General features: G+C 34.2%; 1 protein-coding gene across 1 annotated transcript; it reads left to right on the plus strand.

Moving 5' to 3' along the window:
- The first annotated feature begins 1,203 nt into the window (after positions 1-1,203).
- Positions 1,204-22,786, plus strand: LOC120203050 (prohibitin-2, mitochondrial-like). The gene is made up of 3 exons (XM_039203418.1): positions 1,204-1,325; positions 1,494-1,640; positions 22,486-22,786. Exons 1-3 carry the CDS (start codon positions 1,204-1,206, stop codon positions 22,784-22,786), a joined length of 570 nt encoding a protein of 189 aa, XP_039059349.1.
- The last annotated feature ends 301 nt before the right edge of the window (positions 22,787-23,087 follow it).

Genomic DNA, 23,087 nt, shown 5'->3' on the forward strand with positions numbered 1-23,087 from the left:
GGCCTTAGTAATCATCAACGCTGAAGAATATATCGTGGCAAACGTTACCACGGAAGCCCCATACATCGAAGTAGATGAGGAAACGGTGGAGTGCTCATTCCGCTCCTTAGAGTTTGTGAATACCACATTCGTGGAAGAAGGAAAGAAGATCCCTAGACCCTGGCTTTCCAATTGTACCAGTATGGAGATCATGCAGACTTTGGGAAGAGGTGCCAAAGCCGGAAGAGGTTTTGGGAAATATTTGCAAGGAATGAGCAATCCAGTCCTTCCTGTTTCAAAACTCGATCAATTTGGGCTCAATTTTCAGCCAGTTATCAGGAAAAGAGGAAGGAAGTCCAGAAGAACCGAGACAAAAAAGATAGCCAGGTTGACTAGAAACGAACTTCAATGGAAGCCTATGACATTCCCACCTCTTTACCATACATTCAAGTCAGGTGGTTATGTGTTCAAGACCACCTCATCCGATCTAGAAGCGGCTCTGGAAGATCTAAACATTAATATCATGACCACAGAAGATGTTGACAACGAAAATAGATCTAGGATATGCCCTATGCCACCTAGGTTCGTACCTAGCAGCTGGTCGGTGGAAGAATTACCTGTGGTTTACAAGAATCTTTCAGAGTAATATTCGAACTATCCCTATTTGCCTATACTCGGGGCAATAGGTGATCTTTTGTAAGGGTGAATAAACATTTGGTTTAATTTCAATAAATGATGCATTTTTTCCTATGTTAATGGCAAACAAATTTTCTTTCATTTCTTTTTGAATTCATTGTCTATTTTCTTCATTCCAACACTTTCTTTTCATTTTCTTTCAAATTTAATTCTTTGACTATTTCGTGTGGGATATTTCTTCTCACGCATACATATCTTCTTTGTTCCTTCAGGACCCCAGATAACGATAATGCAAGCACTGATGATCCCTGATCCGAAGGTGGATTTTGAATCGGCCATTTGTCAAGGGGAAGTTGATGAATGCGACACTGAAGAGGAGTGCAACTTCCCACCGAATTGTTGAGAATGGTAGAAATAGAAGATAAACAAATACTGCCCCATGAGGAGACGACCGAAGTCTTGAATCTGGGTACTGAAGAGGATAGAAAGGAGGTTAGAATCAGCACAACTAGCTCAGCTGAAGCAAGACAAAACCTGATAGTCTTACTTCAAGAGTATAGAGATGTATTTGCCTGGTCGTATCAAGACATGCCGGGACTAGACACAGATATGGGACCTGAGAAGGATGTGACAGAGATGCTCCTTAAAATTAAAGAAGAAGTTAAGAAGCAATTCAATGTTGGTTTCCTTCAAGTGTCCAAGTATCCAGAGTGGGTGGCCAACATAGTGCCAGTTCCAAAGAAAGACGGGAAGGTTCGTATGTGCGTCGATTACCAAGACCTTAACAGGGTGAACCCTAAAAACAACTTTCCTTTACCTCACATTGACATATTAGTAGACAATACAGCCGTGATCACTATCTTTTCGTTCATGTATAGATTCTCAGGATATAATCAGATCAAGATGCATCCTAAAGACATGGAGAATACCACGTTCGTCACAATGTGGGGAACTTTCTGCTTTAAGGTTATGCCCTTCAAACTGAATAATGCTGGGGCAACGTATCAGAGAGCTATGGTGACCCTGTTCCACGACATGATATACAAAGAAATTTAGGTTTATGTCGACGACATGATTGTTAAGGCATAAACCGAGAATGAACATGTCGAGAATTTGAGAAAGCTATTCCAGAGATTGAGGAGGTTCTAGCTACGATTGAACCCTAGTAAGTGTACCTTCGGGGTAACATCTTGAAAGCTATTAGGCTTCATGGTTAGCAGAAAAGGCATCGAGGTCGATCCCGATAAAGTCAAGGCTATCCAAAATCTGCCTCCCCCACGAACACAGAAGAAGGTTCAAGGTTTTCTAGGTAGATTGAATTACATAGCACAGTTCATATCTCAGTTAACCGACAAGTGTGATACAATCTTCCGTCTTCTCTGAAAGAACAACTCTGGAGCTTGGGATGAAAACTGCCAGATTGTATTCGAAAAAGTAAAAGAGTATTTGTCTCGCACTCCTTTCCTGATGTCCCCTATCCCAGGCAAACCTCTGTTCTTGTATCTATCCATATTCGAGAACTCAATGGGTTGTATCCTGGGTCAACATGAAGAATCTGGAAGAAAAGAAAGAGTCATCTACTATCTGAGCAAGAAGTTCACCGATTGCGAGGTCAGATATCCTCCTATCAAGAAGGTTTGTTGTGCTCTAGTCTGGGCTAAAAAAAGACTCCGACAATATATGTTGTATCATACTACTTGGTTGATTTCTAAGTTAGATCCTTTAAAGTACATGATGGGTGTACCTGCTCTATCTGGAAGGTTAGCCCGATGACAGATGCTCTTGTCTGAATTTGACATCGAGTACGTGAGCCATAAAGCAATAAAAGGAAGTGTCATATCGGAGTTCTTGGCAAGTAGAACCGATGATAATTACGAGCTATTGGACTTTGATTTCCCAGACGAGGACCTGATGGTTATCACCTTAGAATAGGCAAGTACTTCAATCGACAGTTCCTGGAGAGTGTATTTGGATGGTGCATCAAATGCATTAGGACATGGCATCGGGGCAATCCTGATCTCTCCGGAAAGGAATCACTACCCGTTTTCCAGCAGACTGAACTTCGATTTCACCAATAACATGGCAGAATACGAAGCCTGTGTCTTGGGAATTTGAGCTGCACTGGGGCAAAACATAAAGACCTTGCGGATATACGGAGATTCAACATTAGTAATTTATCAGCTCCATGGAGAATGAGAAACCAAGGATACAAAGCTGATGGAATACCGGAAGCTAATACTGGATCTGATCGAAGAATTCAATGAAGTCACCTTCCACTACGTGCCTAGAGAAGAAAATCAAATGGCTGACGCTTTAGCTACCTTGGCAGCTACATTCAAGGCTGGTGGGGAATCTGAGATGATGCCAATTAACATGCAGTTATATGAGTACCCGACTCATTGTTACCAAATTGAAGAAGTGAAAGACACTAAGCCTTGGTACCACAACATTTTGCAATATATAAAACATCAAAGTTATCCAGAGGAAGCCACCGAAACCGATAAAAGAACCATTATAAGGATGACAACTGGATACGTTCTTGATGGGGAGGTCTTGTACAAGAAAAGCTATAATCAAGTCCTATTAAGGTGCGTTGATGCCGAAGAGGCAAAAATGATAGTGGAAGAAGTACTTGATGGAGTTTGTGTAGCACATGCAAATGGACATATGATGTCAAGACAAATAATGAGATGTGGATATTTTTTGTCTACACTGGAAAATGATTGCATCAAATATGCTAGAAGATGTCATAAATGTCAAATTTACGGAGATAAAATCAATGTTCCACCTCATCCACTTTATGTAATGATGTCTCCATAGCCCTTCTCTGTGTGGGTCATGGATGTCATCGGGTAAATACATCCGAAGGCTTTAAATGGTCACCAGTTCATCCTTGTAGCCATCGATTACTTCACCAAATAGGTAGAAGCTGCATCATATGCCAGTGTCACTCTGTCCACTATTTGCAAGTTTTTGAAAAAAGAGATCATATGTCGATATGGTCAATATAAAGCATCACAATTCTACTGCTTACAGACCAAAGATGAACGGAGCAGTAGAAACAACAAACAAAAACATTAAAAAGATAGTTGAGAAAATGACTGAAACTTACAAAGACTGGCATGAGAAGTTACCTTTTGCTTTGTTCGTTTACCGAACCTCGGTATGAACCTCGACTGGGGTAACTTCATTTTCACTCGATTATGGAATGGAAGCAGTGATGCCCATTGAAGTAGAGATTCTATCACTCCGGGTCTTGACAGAAGTCAATCTGGACGATGCAGAGTGGGTGCAATCCCGATATGATCAACTGAACTTGATAGATGAAAAGAGATTGAGAGTCATTCATCATGGTCAAATCTATCAGAAACGAATGATCCGGGAACATGACTAAAAGGTGCGCCTGAGAATATTCCGTGAATGTGATTTGGTGCTAAAGAGAATTTGGCCAGTCCAGAAAGATTTTCGAGGAAAATAGACGCCAAATTAGGAAGGACCTTATGTCGTGAAAAAGGCCTTCTCCGGAGGAGCCCTTGTCCTGTCTGAAATGAACGGACCTGAACTGCCACATCCCATCAATTCAAATGCAGTCAATAAATAATTCGCCTAGGATGAAAACCCGAAAGGGCGTCCTAAGTCGAAGAAGAAAAAAAGAACAAAAAAGAAAAAAGAACAAAAAAAGAGAAAAAAGGAAAAAAAACAAAATGAGAAAGAGAAAAAAAATAAGATGGGTTCAAGATGAAAACCCGCAAAGGGCGTCTTGTAACCAAGGATGGGTCCAAGTTGAAAACCTGAAAAGGGCGATTTGGATATTGACAGTGGAAACATCCCGGTATCTGAATCTTCTACACACTCAACAAGCCGGAGAAAGTTTGCACTCTCCAGAACGTTGTCGCATTTTCAAAGATCCCTTGGCAAAGGCTGCATTCAAGGTCACCTAACGGCTTTTCAGCTCAGAAGTGCCCACATTATCGATATCTAAGACATTCATTCACACTTCATCATGTATTCATTTTCCAAAATGTTTGTCATGTATTATTTGTTCTTTTTTCCCTTATGAATAAAGACAATATTTTCTCTAAATCAACTCCTTTTGAGCATCTTGAATTGAATTTAAACTTAATGTTTTATTTCCTTGTGCAAAAGATAATCACATATTACTATACAAAGATTTAGTGAAAAGTATAGGTACCTGGAGCCGATCAAGGCTTCTGCACATACTTGAGATAGTCGAGAAGTATTTCCCAAATCAAGAAACAAATAGAATGTGCACATCAGATTTGAACATTTGAAGAATTCAAGATCAGGGGTCAGAACTTCAAAATTCCAGAGTCGATATTCCAGACATGTAATTGGATATCGAGATTTCTCTCCAGAGCCCAAAATAACATATGTTGCATATGCATTTTAGGCATACCTAAGAGCATTGCATCCATAACATCGCATATATGCATATCTTTTCAGGTTTTATCTAGAGCCAATTTCAGCTTCGCAGTGAAGGAGATTGGACTCAAAACGACACAATTTGCTCGAGAGTAGATTTCAACTTCACGACGAAGGATATCTAGCTCGAAACCAAACTTCACAATAAAGGGGTCATCCACGTTTTCAACTTCACGGCAAAGGGAATCGTGTTCACCCGTAACATACAATGCTTGGATTTCAACTTCACGACAAAGGATATTCAAGTCAAGGATCAACTTCACAATGAAAGGGCCATCCGCGATTTCAACTCCACAACGGAGGATATCGTACCCACACATCCACAATTTCAACTCCACGAAGGAGGATATCGTGCCATTTGAGGCTCAACTTCACGACGAAGGGGCTTCTCGATTTCAGAGCCAATTTCAACTTCACAGTGAAGGATATTGGACTCAAGACAACACAAGCTCAACTTCACAACGAAGGGGCGACTGATTATCAACAAACAGTTTTATTCGGAGTCAATTCTAACTTCACAGTGAAGGATATTAAACTCGATACAACACAAGCTCAACTTCACAGCAAAGGGGCGACTGACTGTCAACAAACAATTTCCCAGTTCCATAGCTAATTTCAACTTCACGGCGGAGGATATTGGACTCGGAGCAATACAACTTACTTGGATTTCAACTTCATGAAAAAGGATATCCAATTCAAGGCTCAACTTTACGACGGATGAGCCATCTACGGTTTCAACTTCACGACAAAGGGAATCGTACACACAAGCAACATCTATCTCTAGATTGGATTTCAACTTCACGATGGAGGATATCCAACTCAAAGAATGAGTGTCTGTTAATAAACTTTACAGTTTCAGAGTTAATTTCAACTTCATGACGAAGGATATTTGCCTCGAAACAAAGCAACTTACATTGGATTTCAACTTCACGACGAAGGATATCCAATTCCAAAGCTCAACTTCACGACGAAGGGGCCGTGTACAATTTCAACTTCACAACAAGGGGTATCATACCCCAACAGATTGACCCAACTTCACTACGAAGGAGTCATCTATAACACAGTAACACCGAAGTCTTCAGGACAAGTTTCACCTTCACGAAGAAGTATCTTGAGCCAGAAGGCGATTTAGAGGCCACTTGCCAAAAGTTCTAAGTTCGATTTCAACTTTACAACGAAGGATATCGTGCTCAGAATTCTCCATTTCAACTCAACTTCACGATGACAGAGTCATTACGTGATTTAAATTGACAAACCAATTTTAATATCGGATTTCAACTCTACGATAGAGGATATTCTATATGGCCGAAATTTGTGTCTTTTAATCTTTGCTCTATTGTCGTTACACGATAATGAGCAAAGAGGGGCAGCTGAAGACACTCAATTTCGACCGTACTGATTATAAATTATAATGTGGATATAATATTATAATAATATTTTATAATACACATGGAGTTTACATTTGCATTTATGTGTTATTATTCATAATCTATAGTGTATGTATATTACATGGTATACATATCATATTATTATATAACACATTTACTCATTTGGTTTACATTTTACAGGCCTAAAAAAATAGCCCACTATACGCCTTGATCCAATAGTGGCTCAATACAGTAGCCCACGTAGAGAATTAGGGTTTTTAGAAACCCTGGCTCATCCCACCTTTTGCTTCCAGCCGCCAGCAACAGTGACCGTTGGATCTAGGTGAGATCCAACGGTCCACAACAAATGTATCTAGGGTTGTCTCTAAACCCTAACCAAGGTTCCAACCGTGCCGCATGCCCCCTTTAACTCCCCACAGCCGCACGCCTCTCAAACAACGCCCGAGATCCACGGCAACATCACCAACACGCCAACAAACGTGGATGCATGAAGCGCAAACACAAAGCATTAGTATTTTGGTAGGATTAAAACACCTACAAATAGGATTTTTTTTATTCCTATAAATTAATGTAATCATCCACATTCTAAAGGGATTCGGGATATACAAAATAGTAGCAAAATACGCAGAAAAGGCAGTGAACCAAATCGTCTTGTACCAACTTCGAAGTTGAATAAAAAAAGGTAAAATACTTTACCTCGTTCGTTACTGTCGATCTCGCATGGGTGTTGTGATTTCCTTCTTTTGCATGTTGTCTCTCTCAGATTTAAAACACTAGAAGCCGATGACCGAAGTGGAGGTATACGAAAATTTCTTTTTAGATCTCCACCCCTACGAGGCGTTTTTTTAAAAAACTAAAGTGATTTTTGAAATGAGGGTAAAACGAGCTTTTGAATGATGAATTTTTTTTGGTTTTTACCACCGATGACCGGCAGCCGGCACCGAACAACGGCGAGGCGGCGCATGGTGGGTGTTCTTCATACCTCAAGAACCGGTGAGAGCATTTTGAAAAGTGAGGGGTGTTTTTGTGCTTTGTGAAGTGAGAAATGAAGAATTAAATTTTTTTTAGCATTTATAGTCAGCCCATGCCCGACCCAACGACCCGCGTGCGACCCGTTTTGCAACTTTAGATCCGCGCGTTTTAAAAAATAAAAGGGGTAATCTCATTTTCGGTCTCTCTTCGCTTCACTCCCACTATTTTGACCCCAAAATCGTTTTTTTAATACCCCATTTCTTTTTAATTTGGCCACCTAACTTACTTTTTGATTCAATTTGACTCTTATATTATTATTTTTATTATTTTATATTATTTATTTTATTGTATATACATATATATATATATATGTTTATATATATTTTATTTATATAATTATTATTAATATTTGTATAGTTTTTAATTATTTCGTTTGGTTATTTCTTTATTTAAGTACCATATCCTATATTTATATATATATATATATATATGTTTTTCTATTTTTATTATTATTATTATATCATACTAGTTTTATTTTTTTTATTATTCTTTTGCCTTTATTATTATTATATATATATATATATATATTTTTTATTACTCTTATTACATGTTTTGTAAATTTATTATTTTGTAAATTTCATTTTATCTTTTTTTTATCTTCCATTTTTTATCGTTATTTTTATTATCTTCTTTATTCTATGCATTTTTATATATATCTTTCTTTATATTTGTTTTTGTGTCTCTTTAATTTTTATTTATCTTGCTTACATTTCCTTTGCATGTTTTATTTTCTCTACTTTATTGCAATTATTTTTATTTTACTTTTTTTATTTTACTCATTTTTATCTAACACATCTTTTGACTTTTAAAGGGTACATCTTCAAATAATAAGAGGTAAGTAATTTAGGATCAAATTTTACCTTTTAATTTAAAATTACAATTTTCTTAATTAAAGACAATTGGAAATTGCGTAGTACCGAAAGGGCAGTTCAAGGGTGCTAACCCTTCCTTGACTGTAGCCGACTCCCGAATCTGACACATCACTGGTAAGATGCAGATCAGGTAAGGAATAAGGTATCCGATCAGTCTAAAATCATTTTAAAATGATCGGTGACGACTCTCACCTAATTATTCAAGTCGAAGCCCAATTCGGGACCCAACCGAAAGACGGTTCCGACAATATTAAAAAATAAAATTCATCATATGGATCTCGTCACTCCATCGTGACAAATTTCTCGTGTATTTGTAGTAAATGGCCTAGATCGTAAAATAATTTTTAAATACCCTTGTTTTTTCAATTTTTTTCCTGTCTACAATATTCCCAAAATTTAAACCAGGCTATACACAAGCTAAATTTATTATTATTCAAATTTTTAATAAGATGATCAAATTTAACATTTTAAACTTATTTATTAATGTTAAATATGTAAAATTTAATGTTTAAATAATCTAACTATAATAGATAAAAGTAGTGTAAAAATAATTCATATTACAAAATAAATAACATAATATTGCATATAGGAAAAAATAAATGAGAAAATTGTATGATTTTTTTGAAAAAAAAAATATTGAACGTTTTGTTTTGGTCACCAAATTATTTTGAAAAACAATTATGTATGATTTTGAAAAAAAAAGTTGGATGATCAAAATGAAATCATGAGAATAGATGGATGATTAAATACATAATTTACCCTAAAAAGTATTATGTATGAGTTTAGTTTAAATATCTGTTAGAGTTATCTGATCTAATTTTTTGTTTCGATTTGATCTTAAAAATCCATAATTAAATTATTTGATAAATAAATAAAGAAAAAAATATGGGATATGTGGTGGTTACGGCCCTATTCAACGACACCAATTTGGATAGGGGTGTAGAGTGTATACCCTCATGGTACGGACCTATTAAATTCATACAAAATTTTATTTTAATTTTATTTTATGTTGATTAAACCCTATTAACAGACAACCAACCAACATGGGACTACTTTATAGTATTAAATATAGAAATAATAACAATTACTACAATGCTTTTCAATTCAGTAATGTATTAAATTTATCAATTTTAAAATAATAACTAAATAATTCTTAATCAAATTAATTACACCGGCTAAGTAAATCTCAAATTTTCAGATCTTTTTAGTTCCATCATGATCTATTTAGATATCACAATATAAAAATTAGCTGACCATATTCTCATAGGTAATGGGGTGAGGGGGAGGTAAGGTAGTAGGTTGCCCCCAACGCCAAGTTGAGAGCAGCTTCCGTGAAAGACCTACGGCAGTCAGAATTATGAATTGTTCACCGTAGGACTCGATCCCACGACCACAATGGTAAGATATCACATTATAATTAAACTAAAATATAATAATAATTATATGAGTATAATTAGAAATAATTTAAATTTTCTATACATGTTTGAGTAAGTGCAACTATATCTTAAAATTTTATATTTTAATAAATTTACGTAATTATATTCAAATCTAATTGCTAAATGATTTTTAAAAGTTTAATATAAAAATAAGTATTCAAATTATTTTTTTTCTATTTAGGTGTCTGCATTATTTTCAGTCATAAGTGTTAACGTTTTTAACATTACATTTTTAGGCATTTAAACTGTCACGACCGTTAAATTCCGCCGTTAAATGAAACACATTGTTTTTATAAAATTTTTATTTTAAAGAACACTTAAAAATATTGTTTTTTAAAAAAACTCCTATTTCTCTGAAATTGTAAAAAAAAAGCTCAAAATTTTTTAAAACTTTAATTTCAATCACTTTGGCACCATCTACCGCCACCAACGCCATCAATAATGTGTGACTAGCTAAACATCCAACGACCGAAACCCTATACTCCAACCTATAATTGTAGTGAAAATTGGTGATAGCAGCGAAAATCAGCGATCACGAAATCTTGCATTTACACGACTGTTGGGTGTTTGGTCGATTGCTAAAGTAAGAGTTTTCGGCTATGGGATGGTTGGTCAATCACACGTCGTTAGGTGTTTGGTTGATCGACGATGTTGGTGGCTGGCAACCAACGATGACAAAATGATTGAAATTAATATTTTAAAAGATTTTGGATTTTTGTAGTTTTATAAATTTTTGTGTTTTTAAAATTAAATTAAAATTTAAAAATTGTATAAAGGCGAAGCGTTATTTAACGATGAAATTTAACGGTCTTGATGATCTAGGCACCTAATAGTGTAAAGTATAGTCTAGCATTTATTTTTATATTAAGAATTTTTAAAATGTATCCTTAATTATTGTTGTGTTACCTAATACAAGAATCTTATTGCATTTTAATGTATAAATTACAAGATCGAAATTATCTATAACACTCAATCCTTAATTTAGAAGCAATTACATTTCAACACATTCATGATGGGATGCATGATTTTATGTTAGGCGGACGAATTTCTAAATTTTTTTTTGTTACATGAACTTCTAAATTTTTGGAAAGAGACAATTTATACAATTCTAAGAGGTAAAAACACATTTTCAATAAAAAAATACATAGAAAAAAAATCTAAAATATATGATAAATTTAAATTTTATGGGACACTATCATCCGATCCATTCCTGAACATATTCAAGCTCACAACCTCCTAAATATTGTAAAAATAATATAATCAAATTAATATTCCATTAATACAAGAACCTTACTATTATTCAATAGATTTTTTTAATCAATATATGTCAGAATCAATCAATTTAAATATTAATGGAGCTTATGCTAACATATTAAAATAAAATTAATCAATCTAACATAAATACAATATAATAAAAGAATTAGATAATGGTGAATGAACACGATACTAAAGCAAAAGAAATAAAAAAAATATATCAAAATTTACCTGAAAAATTCAAAATTAGAAAAATCATGAGCAGAGGATGGGAGATTTCATTATGTTAGAAAAATATTATGAGAGTATTCGCGACCCTACATAATTTAGGGTTTAATCAATTTGTTTTCAACCTCTAATATTTAATATCTATTTATAAATATAAGAAAATAATTACATAGAAAACGTACATAGAAAAAAATTCTACTGAAAATACATTAAACCTTTTACAAGTTGTTTGTTTTTTTAAAGGATCACTTCAATACAATACAATACAATACAATACAATACAATACAATACAATACAATACAATACAATACAATACAATACAATACAATACAATACAATACAATACAATACAATACAATACAATACAATACAATACAATACAATACAATACAATACAATACAATACAATACAATACAATACAATACAACAATACAATACAATACAATACAATACAATACAATACAATACAATACAATACAATACAATACAATACAATACAATACAATACAATACAATACAATACAATACAATACAATACAATACAATACAATACAATACAATACAATACAATACAATACAATACAATACAATACAATACAATACAATACAATACAATACAATACAATACAATACAATACAATACAATACAATACAATACAATACAATACAATACATACAATACAATACAATACAATACAATACAATACAATACAATACAATACAATACAATACAACAATACAATACAATACAATACAATACAATACAATACAATACAATACAATACAATACAATACAATACAATACAATACAATACAATACAATACAATACAATACAATACAATACAATACAATACAATACAATACAATACAATACAATACAATACAATACAATACAATACAATACAATTGTAGACACCCATTTTTGTCCGGGTCTACAAAAATATTTTATTATATTATATATTTATTTATATATTATTATTATTAGTAGTAGTAGTAATATTTTTTATTTTATTATATTTGCAGGCCCCACACTCAACAACCTCGATTTAGTGAGATTCAGAAAATAAACCAACGTATTTGAGTCCTATTAAAACACTAAAACCAAAGCAATTTGAGTCCAAGTAGGACTCTAAATCTGAGCTAAAAATAGGTTTCTTTAGACTATAAATAGACTCAAGCATCAAGAGGAAAGAACAAAAAGAAAAACGTGGAACCAAAATCAGATGAGGGAGGATAGACGCAAGTGTGAAACAGAAAAATGAAAATGAAAAAGAAAAGTTATTCTGGCCGTAGGATTGCTTGTGATCATCGGCTCTGATTGCTTTTCTTTTCTTAGATCCATCTCTCCTCTATTTTTCTTATCTCCTCGTTTGCCCGTCTCTTCAATTGAGCAATACTATAATGAGAGGGTCCTGCCTTCAATCATTCATGATACTTTGAAAGCCGTTGTTGCTCAATACAATGCTAGCCAGCTCATCACTCAGAGAGAGAATATTAGTAAGGAAATTCAGAAGATTTTGACCAAGAGGGCAACTAACTTCAATATTCAACTTGATGACATGTACATTACAAGTCTGACTTTCGGGAAGGAATGCATTGCTGCAATTGAGGCTAAACAAATGGCTTTTGCTTTTTAACTTGTTTGTTCAAAACATAATAAGCCCTCGTGAAGTAAGACATGGGTTTATTATTTCTTTCTTTTTGTTAATTTTTTTTTATTTTTTTATTTTATTTTTCTTTTGATTCATTTAATATTTATTTATTATTTCTTATATAACATTTTTGACTTTTTAAGGGTACATTTTCCAATCGATTAGAGGTAAGTAGTTCGAATCGAATACTTTTAAATTTTAATTTTAATTTTAAATTTTCGCAACTAAGGCAACCGACAAATTAATTGGTACCGAAAGGGCGGTTCAAGGGTGCTAATCATTCCTTGAATGTAACCGACTCCCGAACCCGACACATTTCGGGTACAACGCAGATCATGTAAGATGGTGTCTGATCTACCTAATATCGCTTTAAAATGATCGGTGGAGACTCTAACCCCACTTAATTCAAGTCGAAGACCAATTTCGTGCCCACCCGAAAGAAGGTTCCGACAACTTGGCGACTCTGTTGGGGACCGGTAAGTGAGTCAGGTCGAAATTAATTTAAGGTTGTCTTTTTGAGCGAAAATTACAAATTTAAATTTATTTATTCGATTTCAATTATTTATTTTTGATTATTTTTGAAATAAATAGTTGTACTGACGTTTTTTTCAATGATTTCAAAATTTTCAAAATTGTTATCTCTAGCTCTATACTCGAGCTCTGAACCCTTTTAAGTGGGGGTGAAAGCGACGCCTTCGTGGAAATTTATTCTCCGTATAGGCCTAGCAAGTAACCTTCAGGATTCATATACCTTATGTCTTCGTGTGAATTTATTCTCCGTATGGGCATAAGGGAATGTATCATCTCGAGTTTAACTTAGTCCACATAAGCTTGTAATAGACTTAGGACTGAGGGTCTGGCAAGCTCAAGGGGACATCAGCAAGGAGAATTTGAGTACCCTTTTAGAACCTAAACCGTGAAAGTACAGGGAATTAGAGCCCACCCCAAAACCTCATTGCAAACCCTAGACTGCTTGAATTATTTTCTTCTTTACTTTCTGTTCAAAGCATGCGAACTAGAAATTTATGCGATTAGGACTTGTTCAAAATCAACTTACGGGATAGAGATCATGTTCGGGTAGGGGTATTAAGCATGTTGAGTAGATATCATGTGGGGTAGGACTTTTATTTTCATGATTGTTTTCTTCTCCCACTAACTCTTTTCCTTTTTTTCTCTTGCATTTTACTTTTCATCATTTGTATCATTAAAAAGAGGTGTTGATCCACCAAAAAACGTGTTCGTTAAACGTAAATAATCTGCATTAATGGACAAAGGGGTTGTAATACAAGAGGTAAAAATGCAGAGGTCCGACTATGGTCAAAAAAGATTCAGATGAAAAAGGGAGGCACTCTACAAGGCAATTATCTGTCTGTAACACCCCCAACCCGTACCCGACCCGAATACGAGTCTGAGGTGTCACATTGACTTTTCAAACTTTGACTCTTGACAAAATTTAAAGAAAATTTAAATCTTTCATTAAAGTAAAAGCGGTTTAGTTACATAAATTGACCACAATACCCAAAATCAATCAGAGCATAACTAATTCAACCAATTAGTACATGCCAACTATACTCAAAATAACCAAAAACATTTAAATCCTCTATTTTATGATCTGAAATTTTGTAAGGGAGGTGATGACCTGTCTTACTCTTCTTCTCTTCTCTTCTCGCTTCTATAACCTACATGTGAAACAATCACACGCTAAGTCGATGACTTAGTGAGGCATAAAAAAAACACATATAATGAAATTCATACCCACTAATCATGCATAACTGTTTTATGCTATCAAATCATATAGCTCATATACATATACATCAACATATATATATACTTGTACCATGTCACGAGAAACACACATATCATTATATCAAAACATACATATTTATGTACAATCATTTCTGTTATTATCAATTTGTACATTAGTCCTTATAATTTTATACTCTTATCCATAATATCCTTAATTATCACATCATAGCACATATATCAGTTCACAACGAAATAAACATATAATCATACCAAGTTTATTTATCTTATTATTTTTTATTAGCCCATGAACACATGTGAGAACTATAGATATGTGATTCTATAGAGGTTGTGCACTAATGCTGTCACCACAGCTCGTATAAATGCACCGAAGTGCCACGTAGAATTGCACCGTAGTGCCGCGTAGAAATGCACCGAAGTGCCATATAATAATGTCCATAAGGACCACATATCATTCCTTAAGAATCATACACATATACTAGGGATCAAGTATGTGTCTCACAAGACTTCACACATGTTCCAAAGAATATATATATGTCCCGAAGGACCGCGTAGACCCTCGACTCTTGGCATGCCAACTATACCCCTAGCTCTCATGACACATAACATGGGCATTATCATTTATGTCATTTCACATGTTCACATATTCATATTACCTGGGCACGTAGTCTCATAGTTTTTGAACATAGCTCATTATCACATTTTCATATAATCACATAGTCACATAGTTCACTTACACGTAGATCATTTCCATATAATTCACATGTTACATATCTCAGGTTCTTGTATTCATATAACATATAATCATATAGATTACTTTCACATATACATGTTCTCATATAGTTTCTATCATTTCTCACACAATCACATTTATTCATGTATAATATTTCATCTAAACCGTATAATAATGGCATATACTCATATCACCGAATAACTTCACCTGAATATATCTTTTGTTCATTTCAATGCTTAAATCATATAACACATAAGTTTTCCTTATGCCATTTATGTTACTTATTCATATAATCTTATGTTATCTCCTAGGTAAATGCTACCTAACTTATCTCATTTTCCATTTATATCAATTTAATCTATTTATTTAGTTAAATTTTACTTAAATCCTATACCATAATTCTCTTTAAATATACTTCTTCTCTATAACACTTATCTTATAGTTTGGCATCATCATTTATACTCAATTCCCTTCACTAACATATTATTCTCATAATACTCTATAGTATAATCTTATTTAACTCGTCACCCTTCTCCTGTAGTCATATAAATATATTATATTGATTCTTATAATTGATCACATTTACTATGTAACATATATGGTCACCTATCATATAACCTATTTCACATTCTCATGTAATCATATAGATCATTCATATTAATTCCTATAACTTATCACACTGCATGCATTTACACAATCATTTAATACATACTATAATATATATATATCACATATACCCAAATCAAACATATGCCTATGATCATACATTCAGGCCTTCTAATATAGGAAATAGACTTGTCGTAAGTCTTATTTCTATTAAACATTATAAACTAACTTGTATGCACTCACATGGCCTCACTAGTCAATTCCAATCTCTTATATTTCCCCTTGATCGATCTTACTTGTCAATGATTCCGGAACTTGATTAGGCTCTGAATCTACATAATTATACATTTTAAGACAATTATTAGATACTTACACCTTATAATTTGATACTAGCAACTTAAACGAACTTATTAAACCAATATTCATAATTTTCCTTTAGGGGGAATCGGTTCCCTACTATGGGGGTATCGATTCCCTCATGACATTCTGGAAATTTTTGTTCGTTTGAAGGGGTATCGGTTCCCTTTGAATGGGTACCAATTCCCCTTTCCCAGAAATCATATTTTTAGCTCGAAAATCACTTCATTTTCAGCTCAACACTTCATACTTCACTCCCTTTAATATTCCTAACTTTCATACACATACTTAAACTCATTTCTACTCCATAATCACTTCTTTAAACTCAAAATTCTATCATTTACATGGCATTCAAGAATCACACTAAATTTCCAACATGTTCTAAAACCCATTCTATCACTTCTATCTCTTAATTTAACCCTTGACAAGTCAAATTAAACTTCAAAATCTATTAACTCCTTATATTTAAAAATTCACTTAAAAACTAATTTTTCTTAATTTCTCATAACTTGTTAATCTTTGAGTTTTAAGCCACCTAAAGATTTCCTTAATCTTTCTTAGCATCCCAAGAATCAAAACAAGCTTTAAAACGAAAGAATTAACCAATTGAAGACCCACTTACCTTATACAAGGCTTCACGGTGGAGAGGAGGAAGAAGAAGACTGAAGAAACTCTGGAGAAATTATTTCCTTTCCCACGTTTTTATATCCCTTAAAAAGAGAATAAAAAATCTTCTCTTAGAAAAGACCATAATACCCTTGTTATTTCCAAACTTTACCATTAAATCCAACATTAACTTTCCTCAATTAAATCCATGAACTTTTAACTTATTTCAAAATCGAGCACATAGTTTTTAAAATTTACAATTTAGTCACTGACCCTGATTTAGGATGTTACACTGTCACGTTCAATCAAGAAGACGTGGTGCCCATAATCGAGGAGTATACCACTATGTTGCGTTATGATTGACTCGGAACGGACAGGGATTTACATTGAGCACATCAAAAGTCGACCTTTTGAGTTGGCAAAATTTGCAGAGGCAAGACGAGAAAAAGGCTACTAACTTGGAGAGACCCTTCAAAGACAACAAGAACAAGATGGAAAAATGATAACTGAATTGGAAGCCATTGTCTACAAATTCAAGAAGCAATCAAATGAACTTTAGATAATCCTTTTAATGGAGGATTTCAATGGCATTTCCATTAGAGAACATGTTCAGCAAAGGATGAAAGCCAGAGTTGCAATCATTTGAGACTTCTTGGAACAAGTATAAAAAAATAGCTCGTCACTTGCACGGTTTAGCCAGAGAAACCGGAGCGGTTCGGCAGGGCATTCGACAGATGATAGACGAAGGCAAAAGAATAGTCAACCTGTTTCGGGTCTAGAGGATTTAGTCAGAATATACCTTTGATGTTTTTGTCTCTTAAAGATAAAACACTTTTGTCCCAATAAAGATTATTTATAATAACATACTTGTTTTCGGATCAATGCCTCGAATATTTCATGCATTTTTGCATTTTTCATCTACATTTTATTTTTAAGCATTTTCATAAATATGAAATTTCTTAAGGGAGGATTCGATGAAGTGGTCCTAATCACATGACACCACATGGAAGCAAGATTTTAACAATTAAAGAAAAAACTGAAATCAATACAGTGGGAGCCTGGTCAGCTGATTGTAAGATAAAGCCTGCCAGGATGATCTGAGAACAAAGTCCCCATATCCTAAGGGCTATGATGTTGAAACTATTTGCAGTTACTACATAGAAAGATCCAGACATTCCTCTGAGAACTGTAAGGCACTGAAGCACAATATCCAAAACCTGATGGGTTCAGGGGCATGGAAAATCGAAGAAGGGGGCATTGTATCTACTATTTTCACTGAGAGCATTATTTTGTTTGAACACTTTTTGATCTTTCATGTTTGCTTAATCTTTTAAACGATTGAATTTGTGCTACCTTTTAAGGTGGAATAATTGAACAAATTTTAATCTTTAGTTCTTCGAATATTAAATGAATTAAGGATTCTTTTAATTCTTCAAGAATTATAGATTTTTGACATATGTCAAGATTAGACCTTTCTTATCCTATCTCAAATCCCAAAATAAAATACCTTGATTCTTTACCCAAAATAATTCATGATCATTACCACAAGACCATATTTTGACATTACCACCCTTTGAAACTTTTGAACCTTTCTTTGAGTCAATAAAGTCACACCACTGTCTTTTTAGACTCAAAATTGACTTTTTTATACCATTAAGACCTAAGTCATTGAGTTTTTCATTTGAACATGCGACTTCTTCTAACTCGGGGCATTTCACAGGGAGCCTGAACATTAAGACATGTCGGGACCAAGAAGCAGAAAGAAGAATTCATTCGAAATAATTCTATCATGCATTAATTACATTGTTTTCATGTAAATGAAATTAATCATGAAAATCTATCCTCCTGGGGATACCTCTTCTGTGAAAACTTCCATGTATGAAATGATGAACGAATTTCTTTCTTTATCCCTTCACAACAGGAGAAAATATATATCCCTTGTGCCCCGTTTTGAGCCTATAGTATTTTTCTTCTGATTCAACCCTAACCAAGGATCACCCTCCACACTGGGGGGCAAGGTGGAAAGAATCTGCTCACATGAGTGAAGACATCAATCTAAAGGAGATACCAAAAGGTGAACCAAACGCCAAGTGCGAAGATCCAATCAGAACAAAAAGAAAAAAAAGCAAAGAGAAAATAAAAAAGTAAAAAAGTGAAAAAAGAAGATAAGACACATATGCGAAGATTCTTTCGATTCAAATTACGCATCGAGATTTAGATTGATCAAGAACAATCATTCCAGAATCACTTCACTCGAAGTTCATGTAGCATCCAGAGAAAATCAAGAGAAACACATATGAGCAGATTCAAATTGGGCAAGACAGGATTGAAGGCATCATAATGAATTGATCTTTGGTTCGATACCCTGAAACACTTGTTTGGGCCTATTTATCATTTTCTTTCATAACCATGAACCATGACCTACATTACGTGCCTTAAAAGTCCCTTCTAATCATACATGAAGTTCTGAATAGAAGAGACTATCTTCATATTTCATCCCGCCCATCAAGATTAATATTTATTTGCAAATAAAAGTGTAATTAATATATGATAGAGAAAAATAACAAAGGGGGTTCAAGACGTAAATTCCGAATAACGTTTTGAAACGAAAGGAGGATTCGAGTTGAAAACCTGAAAAGGTGGCTCGAATATAAAAATTAGACAACTGAGGCGATCGCACAAATTCCTTAATAAGGCATCGCACAATCCAAGCGTGACCATGAAAGCTGGGAGTCGGAGAACACTTCCAGTAGAAGAGCATACAAGCTACCTCATCAAACGTTTTAGCATCAAATAAACAAAAATGCCAAACCTTAGACCAAACACAATAACCTGAGACTTTCTTTTTTTTCCTTGTTTAACCATTTCCCAAAGATAGCTTTGATCTTGGAACTTGTCAAATAGCTATAATTTATTAAAGGATTAACAATGTAATTAATTCTTTGATATCTAATGAACTCTAGTTTTATGATTCGTCACAATTGTAAAACCGTGAAAGGGGCAATATTTTTAAAACTTTTGATTAAACATTTTTCAAAACTCTTTTAATTGATATTTTCAAAACTTGAAAATAAAAGAGAAAGAAAAACATTTTTTCAAATAAGACAATCTCTCTAGAGTGGATCTTAGTAAATGACATGTGGCTCTCAGACACAAAACTCATGCTTAGAATCAATGGTAAAGCAAGAAATGAGGAACAATTGGGGCATCTTTAAATATTCAATATCGAATATTGGGGCATCTTTGGGGATTCAACATCTTGATGCAAATTATCAGATATTCTGAAGGCCTTTCCTCCACATGCAGGAACAAGCAGACAAAGAATGAGGCTCCATCCAGGAGATAAAAAAGAATTAATTCATGTTGCATGCATCTTAGACATCACATTTATCCTTTTTAGCATACATAAGTTTTAGCAGCTTTTTGAGTCAAGTGTCAACTTCAAGACGAAAGATACTCGATTCAAAAGCACATTCAAAAGTTGAGGGTAGTTGCTCAACCTCACAGCGAAGGGGTGACTGTCTGACGATAAAACAACTTTTTGAGTCTCGTTCAGATTCAATTTCAACTTCACAGCGAATGATATTGAACTCGAAGAGACACAATTTGTTTGAAATTGAATTTCAACTTCACGACGGAGGATATCCAATTCAAGGCTCAACTTCACGACGAAGGGTCCATCCATGATTTCAACTCCATGAAGGAGGATATCGTGCCCACACTTCCACGGTTTCAACTTCACGACGAAAGGAATCGTGCTCACCAGCAACATTTATTGGAATTCAACTTCACGATGAAGGATATCCAATTCAAGGCTCAACTTCACAACGAAGGGGCCATCCATGATTTCAACTTCATGACGAAGGGAATCATACCCACCAGTAACATTCATCTTCAGAAACAAGCAGATTATCGATCGCCTTTGAGATTGTTTCTCTCGAAACAAGGGGTCGTCTCGCTTGAGACTAATTTACTCAAAACAAAGTTTTGTCTCTCTTGAGACAGTTTCTCTTGAAATAAATCTTATCTCTCTTGAGACAGTTTCCCTTGAAACAAATTTTGTCTCTCTTGAGACAGTTTCCCTTGAAACAAAATCTTTGAATATGTTTTCTTTGAAACAAATTTCGTCTTTCTTGAGACAATTTCTTTCGGAACTAAGTTTTGTCTCTCTTGAGACAATTTCTCTTTTAACAAATTTTATCTCTCTTGAGACAGTTTCCCTTGAAACAAAGTTTTGTCTCTCTTGAGACAGTTTCTCTTGAAACACAAAAAATACACTTTGAAAATGTTTGCCTTGAGACACCTAACTTTGAGTTCGATTACACTCAGCTCCAAGGCACATCATTTGCAACATAGCTCAAGACAAGAAGGGTTATTTGTCAACCAAATACCTTCGAGTTCGACTACGCTCAGCTCCAAGGCACATCATTTGCAACATAGCTTAAGTCGAGAAGGGCTATCTGCTAGAGATGCACATAGCTGAATTTAAATTCGATCCGGATCGGATAAAAATCGATCCGGTTTTTTCACTAAGCCAAAAAATCGGTTTATAAAAAAACGAGTTCGGATCATAACCGGTTTGGAGGGCCGGATGATGTAACCGGTGTAACCGGTTTTTAATCCGGTAAAAAATCCGGTCATCCAATTTTTTAAACCCCAGACCGGATTTTTTTGGGGATAAAAAACCAGTTTTTTATCCGGTTTTTAATCCGATAAAAAATCCGGTCGTCCAATTTTTTTCCAAACCAGTTATACTATCCGGTTTTAAAATATCCGATCCGGTTTAAAAAAAACTAGTTTTTCCCAAATCCGGTTTCGAATATTTTTTGCACAAAATCGGATATTCAGATTTTTTGTGCACCTTTACTATCTGCCAACCAAAGACCTGACGAGTTCGATTTCATTCAGCTCGATGACAGCGATGAACTACTTTTAGAAGAATTTTCAAGCCTAAATCTTTAAACCGAGAAGAAGACAAAGACCCAATTCCAGGAAGCCCAATCACATTTGATAACATCGGACAAAAACTTATTGTCTTTTTTCGTCTTTGCCCTATTTTGTTAACACAAAATGTGCAAAGAGATGCAGCTGTAGACACCGTTTTTGTCCGGGTCTACAAAAATATTTTATTATATTATTTATTTATTATTATTATTATTAGTAATATTTTTATTTTATTTTTTTGTAGGCCCTACACTCAATAACCCCGATTTAGTAAGATTCAGAAAACAAACCAACGTATTTGAGTCTTATTGAAACACTAAAACCGAAACAATTTGAGTCCAAGTAGGACTCTAAATCTGATCTAAAAATAGGTTTGTTTAGACTATAAATAGACTCAAGCATCAAGAGGAAATGACATAGAGAAAAACGTGGAACCAAAATCAGAGGAGGGAGGATATACGCCACTGTGAAACAGAAAAAATGAAAAAGAAAAGTTATTCTGGTCGTAGGATTGCTTGTGATCATCGGCTCTGATTGCTTTTCTTTTCTTAGATCCATCGCTCCTCCATTTTTCTCATCTCCTCGTTTGCCCGTCTCTTCAATTGAGCAATACTACAATGAGAGGGTCCTGCCTTCAATCATTCATGATACTTTGAAAGCCGTTGTTGCTCAATACAATGCTAGCCAGCTCATCACTCAGAGAGAGAATGTTATTAAGGAAATTCAGAAGATTTTGACCGAGAGGACAACTAACTTCAATATTCAACTTGATGATGTGTACATTACAAGTCTGACTTTCGGGAAGGAATGCACTGCTGCAATTAAGGCTAAACAAATGGCTTTTGCTTTTTAACTTGTTTGTTTAAAACATAATAAGCCCATGTGAAGTAAGCCATGGATTTATTCTTCTTTCTTTTTGTTAAATTTATTATTATTATTTTTTATTTTATTTTATTTTTCCTTTGATGTATTTAATATTTATTTATTATTTCTTATCTAACATTTTTGACTTTTTAAGGGTACATTTTTCAATCGATTAGAGGTAAGTAGATCGAATCGAATACTTTTAAATTTAAATTTTAAATTTTCGCAACTAAGGCAACCAGCAAATTAATTGATACCGAAAGGGCGATTCAAGGGTGCTAATCCTTCAT

The sequence above is a fragment of the Hibiscus syriacus genome, unplaced genomic scaffold (genome assembly GCF_006381635.1).
Source record: "Hibiscus syriacus cultivar Baekdansim isolate YM2019G1 unplaced genomic scaffold, ASM638163v2 tig00009023_pilon, whole genome shotgun sequence".
In the NCBI taxonomy this organism is placed as follows: Eukaryota; Viridiplantae; Streptophyta; class Magnoliopsida; order Malvales; family Malvaceae; genus Hibiscus; species Hibiscus syriacus.